This window comes from Monodelphis domestica, chromosome 2, assembly GCF_027887165.1.
Source record: "Monodelphis domestica isolate mMonDom1 chromosome 2, mMonDom1.pri, whole genome shotgun sequence".
Classification (NCBI taxonomy): Eukaryota; Metazoa; Chordata; class Mammalia; order Didelphimorphia; family Didelphidae; genus Monodelphis; species Monodelphis domestica.
In genome coordinates, this window is record NC_077228.1 from 82617978 (window position 1) to 82630738 (window position 12761).

Below are 12761 nucleotides of genomic sequence, written 5' to 3' on the forward strand. Positions count from 1 at the left end.
TTCATGCAAGTTTTTCTATATTTTTCTAAAATCAACATGCTAATCCTTTTTTTTTTTGTTGAAAACCCTTACCTTCCATCTTGGAGTCAATACTGTGTATTGGCTCCAAGGCAGAAGAGTGGTAAGGGCTAGGCAATAGGGGTCAAGTGACTTGCCCAGGGTCACACAGCTGGAAAGTGTCTGAGGCCAGATTTGAACCTAGGACCTCCTGTCTCTAGGCCTGACTCTCAATCCACTGAGCTACCCAGCTGCCCCTCTGCTAATCCTTTCTTACAGAACATTATTACAGTCATATGCCACAACTTATTCATCCATTCCCCAATTGATGAACTTTCCCTTCAATTTCCATTTTTTTGCCAACAATAAAGAGAGCCTCTCTAAATAGTTTTAAACATATAAATTCTTTTCCTTTCTGAATTACCTCAGGGAAAAAAATCGAATCATGCTATTGCTGGATCAGAGTGTATACCTAGTTTTATAACTCTTTGGACATAATTCCAGTCTTCTCTCCAAAATAGAAACCATTCTGGAAAGAAATTGAAATTATTCCCAAAGGGCTATAAAAGAATATATACCTTTTGATCTAGTAATACCACTACTAGATCTGTATCCCAAAGAGATAAAAAAAAAGTGGGAAAGGACTTGTTTGTACAAAAATATTTATTGCTGTGATTTTTGTGGTGGCAAAGAATTGGAAACGAAAGGGATGTCCCTCAATTGGGGTATGGCTAAACAAATTGGGCTATAAGGAATGATGAACAGGATGATTTCAGAAAGGGATGGAAAGACCTATGTGAAATGATGCAGAGTGAAATAAGCAGAACCAGATGATCATTACACACAGTAACTGCAATAATGTGGAACAATCAACAGTGATAGACTTTGTTACTAACAGCAATATAATGATCCAGGACAATTCTGAGGGACTAATGAAAAAAAATACTATCCACCTCCAGATAAAGAACTGTTGGAGTAGAAATACAGATAAAAATATATGATTTATCACTTGTTTTTTTGGGTATATGATTCGGGCTTTTAGTTTTATAAGATTATTCACTTACAAAAATTGAAAAAAGGAAATATGTTTTACATGATAATACATGTATTAGCCAGAAAAAGATTTTTTTAATGGTTGGATCAATTCACAATTCTGTCAACATTGTATTTGTGTCTTAATTTTTCCAAATCCCCTTTAATATCTGTTGATCATTTTAGCCTGATTCTCTCTGATAGGTGCAAGATGGAATCTTAAGAATCATTTTAATTTATATTTCTGTAATCAATAATGATTTAGATCATTTTTCATATGAATAATGATAGCTTTTGTTTCTTCCAAGTATTTCTTGTTCATATTTTTGAACATTTATCAACTACAGAATGGCTCAAAGTCTTCTCAATTTGATTCGGTTCTTAATTTGAGCATGAGGCCTTTATCTGAGAAACTAGGTATAAAATTACTTGGTTTTTTGCTTTCCTTCTAAACTTGACTTCCTTGTTTTTTTTTTTGTACAAAATATCTTTAATGTAACCAAAATTATCCATTTTCTACCCCACAGTGCTCTCTATCTTTTGTTTATTCATCAATTCTTCCCTTATTCATAAATCTGATAGCTAATATGCTCCATGTTCCTCAGTTTACTTATAACTCCCTTTATTCTAGATCAAGTACCATTTTCTATACTAAACCTTAATGCTCTCAAATGCTAATTCTCTTTCTTACTAATACCTTGTATTTACTTCATTTTTCCCCATCAATATTTATGAATATAGATGTTATCTTTTCTATAGTTTAAGCTTTGATGGCATAGTTTTTGAGAACTCAGGCTCTCCTCGGCTATTATGAGGCATCAGAGTAAGACTGTCTTTGTTAGAGATCAAATTTAGTTTCTTTAACAAAAATAAAATAAGATTTGTCAGTCATGACTCATTTTTCATGAAACCAGTCTTTTTGTAAATGATAACTTTGCCTTGGATTTATAATCTCTGTTGGTCTTAAATTACTAACTTCACAGAATATAGGGATTGCACTAACTGATATTTTATGGCCCTTCTAACTCAAACAATCCATGACTCTAAAGCATTCCATTAATGATAGTTTCTAGAATGTTGTCACAAATCTATATCAAGTTAGCCAGTCTTTAGACTGAGAATCTCTCTGCTATCTTGATTTGAAAATTGGAACATTTGAATACCCACAGTCCTGTGCTCACAAGGTTTTTCAAAAACCAAAGTAGTGACTTAGATAATCTATGGTATCCTAGTATGTAGCTTATGTTTAATGTCTTAAAATCACTGAGGGGCATCTAGGTAATTTCTTACTATTTCCTTATTTATATTGGTTTTTAATTCCCTATTATTTTTGTTTTGCCCTTCCCAAGTATAAAGATAATTTATTTTTATTGATAATCTGTCCCTCCAACTGCCTCCCCCAAATGAACCAAGAAAGTGAAAGAAAAAATAATAATGAAAAGAAGGAAGGATAGAATGTACAAAGGGAAAGAAAGACTTCATAATAAATGTACCGTACGTTGTCTAGCAGCACAAATCCCCACATTGTCATGCCAGAAAATGTTCCTACATTCTAAGTTCATTAACTCTCTGGCAGTGTTAGAAAGAAGAAAAAAAATAACAACTGGGTACTGATTTGAGTAAAACTGGCTTTATTGTTAAGTATTGAAGGTTAGGGGTGTATGGAGTGCTCAGGGAGGGGTAGTATCTCTGGTATGGAGGGCTTGTCGTGCCCTCTTAGGGCAGCTCTCCAGCCTCTGACCCCCACCTGACACCCAGCTCTCACTTGTGGCTCCCAGTAGCTGCTAGCATGCAGCAGTGGCCACACCCCAGGCAACGGCTTCGACAGGCCGGCTAAACCTTGTGAGGGTAGCCATCGGGTCATCGTGGACCCCTGGTGAACAAGGGCTTTGCTCACTCAGCATATGAAGACTGCTTCGGCTGAACAGACAGAAGATACCAATAAGAAGGTTCAATGGCTGAGATGGCGACGCAGCAAGGCACTGTGGAGTGCTTAGGGTGTGTTGGAGCACAAAGGACAACATGGCCATCCAATGCAGCTGAGGAAGTCTCCAGGTGTAACGACCTTTCGTGCCACTGGACCCAGGCTTCCAACTCTGAGAGAGTGGGACTGTCTCTGTGCATCAACTTTTCCACTTAAATCTCCTTCACGCACAAGTGTCTGTGCAATAAACACACAAAGACAATCATCTTTCTCGGTTACCGAAAGATTACTACTACCACCCACCCACCCACCCTTACCTGAGAGAGAGAAGGGAGGAAGTGCTCTCATTGGGCAGCTAGACAGAGGGACAGGGCATGCAAAACATGTTCTCTCGTCCTGGGAAGTGGGGGAACAAGCACCTTCCTCCTCAACTCAGGCTGAGGGCAGTTGGAGTGCCAATACTTCACTAATGCTGATCTAGGTGGTACAGTGAATAGAGCACTGGACATGAAATGGGGAAGACTCCTCTCTCAGAATTGAAATCTGGCCTCAGACACTTATTAGTTATATGACCCTGAGCAAGTCACTTAACTCTGTTTGCCTCAGTTACTCATCTGTAAAATGAGCTGGAAATGGAAATGACAAACCACTATATTATTTTTGCCAAGAAAACCCCAAATAGACTCACAAAGAGTTGGATTCAACTAATAATTGAACAAGAACAAATAATAGTTTCAGATTCAGTACTGATAACCTTTTATTTTTATTTTATAATTATAATTGAAATTCTTGACTTTGTTTTTCCCCCTGAATTTTATTTTTTCTAATTATACAATATTCTATTGGGAGTTTACAGTACTGAATAAATTAATTTAAATATTGTGTCAGATAATTGAATGAGTACTTTGTATATCCATATCTTTTTAGTCACTGCTCCCTCATTGGAAAATTTGTTTGTGTTGTAGTAATTTTATTTTTGAGACCACCCTTTCCCTCTCAAGCCAGTTTTAGCTATAGAATTTTAGGCATTGAAATCCTGCCTACCTCTTCCTTGAAATCTTTGAAACTTGTCCATCTGAAGCCTAAGGTACACCTATTTTAGTATTTCCTTCCTTATCTTTTACACTTCTTAATGGTTTCATTCTCTTGCACTTTGGCTTCCAACCTCACCATCCTAATGAAATCAAACTTATAATGATCTCTTAGTAGTGCTGAATCCAATTTTCTTAGTCTTCATTTTCCTTGACCTCTTTCTCTTGATCATTACATCCTGAATGAATTTCTTTTGCTTCTCTGACAAACTTGATTCTTCTTTTTTGTTTTGTTTTGTTTTGTTTTTTCTGGCTAACCCTTTCCGAGTTTTCTTCTTGCTGTGTTTTTGCTGATTTCTTGCCTCCTACTTCTTTTAGATTAATTTTCCCTCAATTTTCTGGCCTGGCCCTGAGTCCTCTTTTTATTTTACCAATTCTCATCTTTATTTAAATGAATTTCAGATCTAGGCACCTCTGTCTTGTCTGTCTTTTGAACTCATTCTTCTATCAGCAAATGTCTTTTGGACATTATTTCCCTGGATATGCCATTGGCATCTTCTAGTCAACATGTCTAAAATGGATTGCAATTTTTTTTTTCTAAATCTATCATTTTATCTCTAGGGCACTACCATTCTTCCATTTATCCAAGTTAACCTTGTTGTTATCCTATACTCTTCTCCCTTCTCATTTTCATTCAGTTGCCAAGTCTTCTCATGTATGGTTCTGCAACATCTCTCTTATGGACTATATACAAATAGTCCTTTTAATGTCCTTTTAATTATCACTAGGCTTATCAGATAATCTATTTAAATGATATATGTAAAAAAAGATTTTTATGAAATGTTAAATTGCTGTATTAATGTCATCTGCTGTTACTATTATTTTTGATTACTCCATGGATATATACTTGGCACTGCATTCTTATTAATGACTTAGATAAATGCATGAACAGCAAAATTGCAGATGATGCAAAACTACGAAAAGAATAGCTTAATGTAGTAGGTGACTGAGTTGGGATCCAAAAAGATATTAACAGGCTAGAATGTCAGGCTTCATCTAATAAACTTCAGTAAAGATAGATGCAAATTCTGTTTTGTGTTCAGAAATGCAACTTTGCAAAGATAGGGTTGGGGATGAGGAAAGTCATGGGTAGATAGCAATCTATATAAAAAGATCTGAGGATTTTATTGAACTGCAAAATCAGCCTGAATCACATATATGATGTAGTTTCCAGTATTGGGCATTTAATCAGGGCATGTAGAGGTGTAGTATTTCTGTACCTTTTCCAAGTCAGTGTTTGTATAGAGTATTGGGTTGGGTTCTCGGTACCACAACTTAAAGACATTAACAAACTGAGGAGATTCAGAAAAGGACAACCAGGATGTTGAGGGGGCCATGCCATATAAGGATTGGTTGAAGAAATTGATAATACTTAGCCAGGAGAGGAGAAGACTGAAGGGGGACATAATAGATTATTTTCAGATATGTAAAGGGCTGTCATGTAGATGAGGGGTTCAATCTCCATGTTTGGCTCCAGGAGGCAGAACCTGGATTAATGAATTGAATTTGCAAAGAAGCAAATTTAGTTTTTATTTCAGCAAGAACTTGCTAACAATTAGAGCTATCCAAAAGAGTAATGGACTTCCTGGTGAAATGGTGGATCCCTTTTATTGCAGAGATGTCTAACCTTGAGTTTTTGAGTTAAAATATACATATTTTGGCAATTGTATTTCAATTTAATTAATTTTATTTGTAACACTAAGTGTTTTATTTTATACTTTTAAAACTATTAAATTCTGGTAAGGTATCTTTAGGCTTTACTAGAATGTCAAAGGGTCCATGCATGACACAGCAAAGTTAAGAATTCTTGCTCTTTTAGGTGTCTGTAGGCAGACTGGTTGACCTGTTCTGTATGGTGAAGTAGGAGTTCTTGGGTTTGAGTTAAACCAAATGGGGGCCTCTGGGATCTTTTCCCCCTCTCAGATTCTAAGGTTGCAAATAACCATTTCTTGTTCCATCTACCTCTGTTTCTCTGTGGAAATGAAACAGAATTTGTACAATATTACTTTGTCTTTGCCATAACTTTTCATCTGTCCCTTCTACTACATACCCATAAGCTCTGAAGTTTTATACTCTAACCTTCATTTCTAATTTAGGTAGTACTGTGTGAGAGGAATAAATTGTTTTAAATGTACAACAAATGCATACTACATGAAAATGTAATAAGTGTACACATATGTGTAATATAGATCTTTTGTTTCTTATCCTAGCACGGATGTTTTCCAAAGTTTGGATTCCAATAATACATTGAATCCTCCAAAGATTGCATCATTTGAAGAGGCCTTTGTGTATCTTCAGAAATTGATGGCAGCTGTGAAAGGTGTTCTTGCTGGAATTCAGAGGTAAGTGCAAAATTCCTTTTAATATTGAGCTATCATGTATACTGTTATTGCCACACTTTGGAATTAATACTTGTGTGATTTTTTTTTTATTTTGAGATACCATTAATGTAGAATAATTCACTGAAAAATAATGATGTCTCCTCTGATTGAACTGATGGAGATGGATTTTATGTGATATAGATAACATGTATAAACTGGCCAGGGTGTACAAGAGAAAATAAAATTCTGTCCTGCCTTCAAGGAATTTGGGGTGAGGGAGGTGGGACACAGAGAAGTGTGTACAAATGAACTATACAAGGTAGAGTAAGATAGCTATAAAATATCAATAATGGTGTTCAAATTAGATAGGATGAAGTGAAGTAATTAAATTTGACTTATAAATTCCATTTTTCTTAAGCCTTTACCTTCTGACTTAGAATCAATTCTGAGTATTGGTTCCAGTGTAGAAGAGTGATAAGGGCAAAGCAATTGGGCTTAAGTGACTTGCTCAGGATCATTCACCTAGGAGGTATCTGGAGCCAGATTCGAACTGAGATTTTCCTGATTCCAAACCTGGTGCTATATCCATTAAGCAGTTCAGCTGTCCCTAAATTATAATATTTAATGTCTTTTTGCTACAGTCACTTGTTTTTTACAAGTGAGAAAACTGAAGCAGACAAAGATTGAGTGACTTGTTGAGTGTCCTAAAGCTAGTGTTTGAAGCTGGAGTTGAACTCGGGGCTTTCTTAATCTGGGCCTGGAGCTCTACCCATTGTACAACTGCTCTAAATGTATGTATGCACTAGACATAAAGATTACATCATAAATTAGAAGAGCAAGAAAGAAATTACCTTTCAAATCTATGTACAGGGAATAGTTCATAAATGGGATAGGGAAACTCATACAAGATAAAATGGACATTTTTGATTATATAAAAATGAAAAGTTTTTGCACAAATTTGATGTAATAAAAATTAAAAGGGAAACTGACAACTGGGAAACTTTTCTTCAGGTTTCTCAAAAAAAGGTCTCATATTCTCAGATTAAGCATACATCAGGAACTGATTCAAATTAAAATAAGAGCCATTTTCTAATAGATTACTAATCAAAGAATATAGACAGTTGTCAAATAAAGAAATCCAAGTTACCAGCAATCATGAAAAAATTCCCTAAATCTCTAATAGTTAGAGAAATGCAGATTAATCCATCAGACTGGCAGAATATTGAAATAAGAAAATGTTCAATTAGGAATTTAGAGCTTTAGTTTTTAGGGTTTTAAAAAAATCTGCTCAAATGAAGGGAGTAGAGGTTATTAAAAGGTAGGAAAGGTTAATTTAAAAATGTTTATTAATCCAAAAAAATTAAAATTAAAAAACAGAAGAGAACAGAAGCAAATCTTCAGGCTGACAACACAGTACAGGCTTAAAATTCTCAAGTTGAATTTAATATATACATAGACATACATATATATTTTTATATTTAAAGCAGGCTTTTTGTAATAGGAATTCAGAGTTTTACATATAGATCTTTTTGCATTCAGACATATATATGTTAATTCATATTTGTCAAGCATAAAATTTTTAAAAATAGATTTCTTAAGAAAGGCATTTTTGTTAAAGGAGACCAGGAAAGGCCTTTTGTAGACAGTAGGATTTGAGCTGAAGTTTGAAGAGGCAAAGGCATTTCAAGCATAGAGAATGGTTGTTGAAAATGCAGAGTTGATATGTGGTGTGCTGTGGGCAAAGAATAGCTAGGAGGACAGTGTGGAAAAGATTAAGAAAATGGAAAAGTAAGAGAGCAAGGTTATGGAGAATATGGAGAACCCCCCACCCCCAAAAAGATTTAATATTTGACCTTGAGGTTAATGGGGAGTTGGTAGTGTTAAGATTTATTATATAGAGAAATTACATGGCAGACCTGCACTTTAGGAATATTACTTTGGCAGCTGAGATCAGAATGGATTCATTGGAGAGAGGAGGCAGGCAGATCCATCAGCAGGTTATTACAATAATCAGGGGTAATGTGATGAGGGCATTCACCAGGGTGGTTGCAAAGTCAGGAGAAGGAAGCATGTACAATGGATCTTGTAAAGGTAAAGTCTATTGGACTTGGCAACAAATTGAATATGGAAAATGAGAAAGTGAGAATTTGAGGATGCTACCTAGGTTGGGAGCCTGGGTGGCTCAGATTATTGCAAAGCATTTGATAGTAATAGAAAAGTTAGAAAGAAAGGAGGATTTGAGGGAAAAGATGAGCTTAGTTTTGGGCATGTTGAATTTAAGATAATAACTGGTTCAAGATCTGTATTAGTCACCAATAAATAAATAGTTTCTGCCATCAGGAATGCAATAATTTCATTGTTGGGGGTGGAAGAGGCAATGGTTAAGTCATGTATAAAAAAAAAATCTAATACATCTATACAAGTCAGAGTATGCTAAATACAAAAAAGGACAGTGTCTGGGAAGCCAAGCTGTCCAGTCTGACAAGTGTAAACCTTGACTCTTACTTTTAATCACCTCTTTTTCTGTTAAAACCTCCCTTATTCTCCAGTATCTGATTAGTTGTCAAGTCTGTCTTCCTAGCATGTCTTTCTGCTCACTGTACAGTACCCTAGTTCAGGTCTTCATCAACTCTTGTTTGGAATTTGATAATAGCCTTTCTTCATATATTATCTGCCCTCTCTTGTGTGCCTTACTTACACAGTCCTCTATTTTTCACTTAATGCCTTTCCAAGATTGACTACAGCCTATCTTTTTTCTTTCTTTCTTAATTTCAAGTTTCAGATTCTCTCCCCTACCTCTCTAGCCCCTACACTGTACACTGAGAAGATGGGCAACCTTGCTCACCTTTTATACATGTGAAATCATACAAAACATTTCTATATTAGCTATGTTACAAAACAGCAAGAAAAAGAAAGAAATTGAGAAAACTACTTCATTTTGCACTTAGAATTCATCGGTTCTTTCTCTGGAGTTGGATAGCAGTTGTTATCACTAGCCCTTTTAAATTTTCTTGGATCACTATTTTGATCAGAGTAGCTAAGTCTTTCATAGTTGATTATCATTACAATATTATTGCTGTTATATACAATGATCTCTTGATTCTGCCCACTTCTTTTGAATCAGTTCATACAGTTCTTCCCATATTTTTAAGAAACTATACCCCCTCATCATTTTTTATAGCACAATAGCACTCCATCACAATCAATTTGATCAGCCATTCCACAATTAGTGGACATCTTTTCAATTCCAATTCTTTGCCAATATAAAAAGATTTACTATAAATGTTTTTGTACATTTAGGTCCTTTTTCTTTGATCTCAAATGCAGACCTAATAGTGATGCTACTGGGTTAAAATATGCCTAGTTTTATAGCCCTTTGGGTATAATTCCAGATTATTCTCCATTATTATATTCTCCATAACATATCAGTTCATAATTTCATCCGCCGTTCATTAGTGTATCTATTTTCCCTCATCCTTTACATTTGTCATTTTTTGATAGGCATGAAGTAGTACCTTAATGTTATTTTAATTTGCATTTTTCTAATCATTAGTGATTCAGAGCATTTTTTTACCTGACTATTGATAATTTTGATTTCTTCTTCTGAAAGCTGCCTTTTCATATTTCTTGACAATTTATCAATTGGGGAATGAATCTTATTTTTATAAATTTGACTTGGTTCATAGTATATTTGAGAAAACAGGTCTTTATTTCAGAAAATTCCCGTAAAATTTTTTGCTGCTACTTAGTCTATGGTATCTTTTATTATTTATTATATTTTTCCCAGATTACATGTAGATATAATTTTTAATAATTGTTTTCTGACGTTTTGTGATGTATGTTCTTTCCCTCCTATCCCTCCCTCCTTCAGACATCAGACAATATGATAGAGGTTATACATGCCTTATTACACAATGCATATTTCCATGTTTGTTATGTTGTGAAAGATACATATCAGATATTCCTTATTAAGGAAATGAAGTGAAAAATTATATGTTCCAATTTATGATCAGACTCCTATCAGTTTCTTTTATGGTGAAAGACAGCCTTTTTCCTCATGAGTTACTTGGAATTGTCTTGGATTCTTGCCTTGGTCATAATATTGGTCACTCAGTTGATCATTATACATTATTCCTGTTACTTCATATATGATGCTTTTTAGCAAATGTAGTTTCCATGACTTTTCTCTTTTAATTAGATCCATTTTTGCATTTTCTTTTTCTGAGATCATGATTGCTAACCTTGCTTTTGTTTATTTTTAGTTTTACTTTAACTGAGACATAATAGATTCTGCTTCAGTTCCTTACTTGAAACTCCTTTTGTTTGTTTCAAGTGTCTCTCTTATAAACAATATGTACTTGGATTCTGGTTTCTAATTCATTCTGTTATCCACTGTTTTATCCACTCATTTCATTCATATTCAGTTATGATTATTGACTGCATTTCTCTTCACCCTATTTTCTTTCTCCTTTTTATCTTTTTTTCTCTTTTTATCCTGTCCTTCTTCAAAAGTTTGTTTTGTATATAACCAGTCTCCTACCAGTCTCCTACTTTCCATTTTATCATTTCCCCACCCCACCTCATATCTTTTTATCCACTTCCCCACCTAATTCCTCTATTGGGCAGATAGATTTCAGTAATCAACTGAGTGTGCATATATATTCTTCCCTCTGATCTAATTCCAATGAGAGTGAGATTCAAGCATTGTCCATTACCCACCTCCATTTCCCATTACATTGAAAAGGCTTTTTCTTGTGTGCCTCTTTTTTGTGAGATAATTTTCCTTTATCTCCCTCCCCCTTTCCCCTTCTCCCAGGGCATACCTCTCCCCCTTTTTTATATTTTCCCTAGATAATTTATTTATTCATATGGTCATGCCCCATCTATGTAGACTACTTCCAGCTCCCCTAGTAATTATAAGGTTCTTAGAAATTATGTGTATCATATTCTCATATAGGAATGAAAGTTTAATTTTTTTGATTCTCATGATTTCTCTTTTCACGTTTTCCCTTTTTATACTCATCTTGAGTCTTGTATTTGAAAGTCAAATTTTCTATTACTCTCTGGGCTTTTCATCAAATTTGCTTCAAAGTTCTCTAGTTCATTAAATGTCAGTTTTTTCCCTGGAAAATTTGGACTCAGTTTTGTTGGGTAGGTTATACTTGGTTGTAATCCTAGGTCTTTAACCATCTAGAACTGTGATGATGAACCTATGGCCTGGGTCCTTGGTATGTGTAGACCTCTCTGTGGGGATGCATTCCAAGGACCAGTGCCCCAAAGACCCATCCCACCTGTTCTATAGCACAGAGTTCACCAGAGTTCCTAACTAGAAAGCCAGCAGAAGGCACAGCTGGGCTGCTCCCCTCCCCCTCTCCTCAGTAGGAATTAGTAAGCAGGTCTCTTCCAGATTTCATCCCCTGCAGGATAATATTTCCCCACCTCATTCAGAATACAAATATAATAGCCTTTTAATTTCCTTTGGCCTGAGTGAGACAGAAACAGTTTGTCTTTATTATCAGAAGCAACCAGTGTCTTTATTATACAAAGTATTTTTTGGATTTGGGTATGTGTCTTTTGGGTTTGTACTTTTAAAATGTTCAAAACTGCAGTCTATAGTGATTTAGGAATAAGTTTTATGACCTTAAGGCTATGCTAATCACCTCTTCAACTATTCCCCAGTTTCTTTCACTAGCAAACTTGGGCTGCTTTAATTTGCATTCTTAAGCCTCTGACCCAGTCTGTTCAGTTTGTATTCAAAGTAGTGCCTGCCTGAGGGAGAAAGGTGGGCTAGAATATTTGGAAGGTATCAATCTCCCAATCAGCCCTGCATCCAGATTAAAATTTAACTTCAATCCTTGTCCATTTGCTAAAAAGGTTAATTTGGAGGATACCTACTTCAGGAAGGCTGGAAGGAGATGGGGTGAATGTATCAGGATGATGTCATTTAGCCTGACAGTTATATTTTCCTATAAATAAGTAGTTTTCCTTTAAGCTGGGTTTTTTTTTGGCCTTTTTTTTCTGTTCACTTTTTTCTTTTTTTCTCTCTCAATATAGTGTGGCATGTGAAATGGCTTCTGATTCCTTGAATAGTGGCTAAAGAGGGTGCTCTTTGAAATTTTCAAGGTCCCCTCAATTTCCACATTGGAGAGGAGCTAGGTTTGAGGAGATCATGGTTCACATAACTAGAGGGGAGCAGAGTGCTTGTACCCCTCCCCACCTTCTCCCCAAGCCTGACTGTATCACCCACCCCACTGCCCAGCAGTTCAATGGGAGTGCTACCCCCCTTCCCCCAGTAAGGGGAGAGAAGCAGTGTGAACCTGGCACCCAGTGGAGAGAGGGGCACAGAATGTGGTGTTGGGGGTCATGGACAGGACACTTGGTCTAGGGGGTGGCGTG

The 12761-nt window shown here is 35.7% G+C and overlaps 1 protein-coding gene across 5 annotated transcripts in view; it reads left to right on the forward strand.

The window, feature by feature from the left end:
• The window catches only part of SWT1 (SWT1 RNA endoribonuclease homolog), a 137033-nt gene that overhangs the window by 81106 nt on the left and 43166 nt on the right, over positions 1–12761 (forward strand). For all 5 annotated transcript variants that reach the window (XM_007480961.3, XM_007480958.3, XM_007480959.2 and 2 more), the window contains one exon: positions 6255–6386. In XM_007480961.3, the coding sequence (XP_007481023.2) occupies positions 6255–6386 (132 nt within the window). The remainder of the gene's footprint in view (positions 1–6254; positions 6387–12761) is intronic.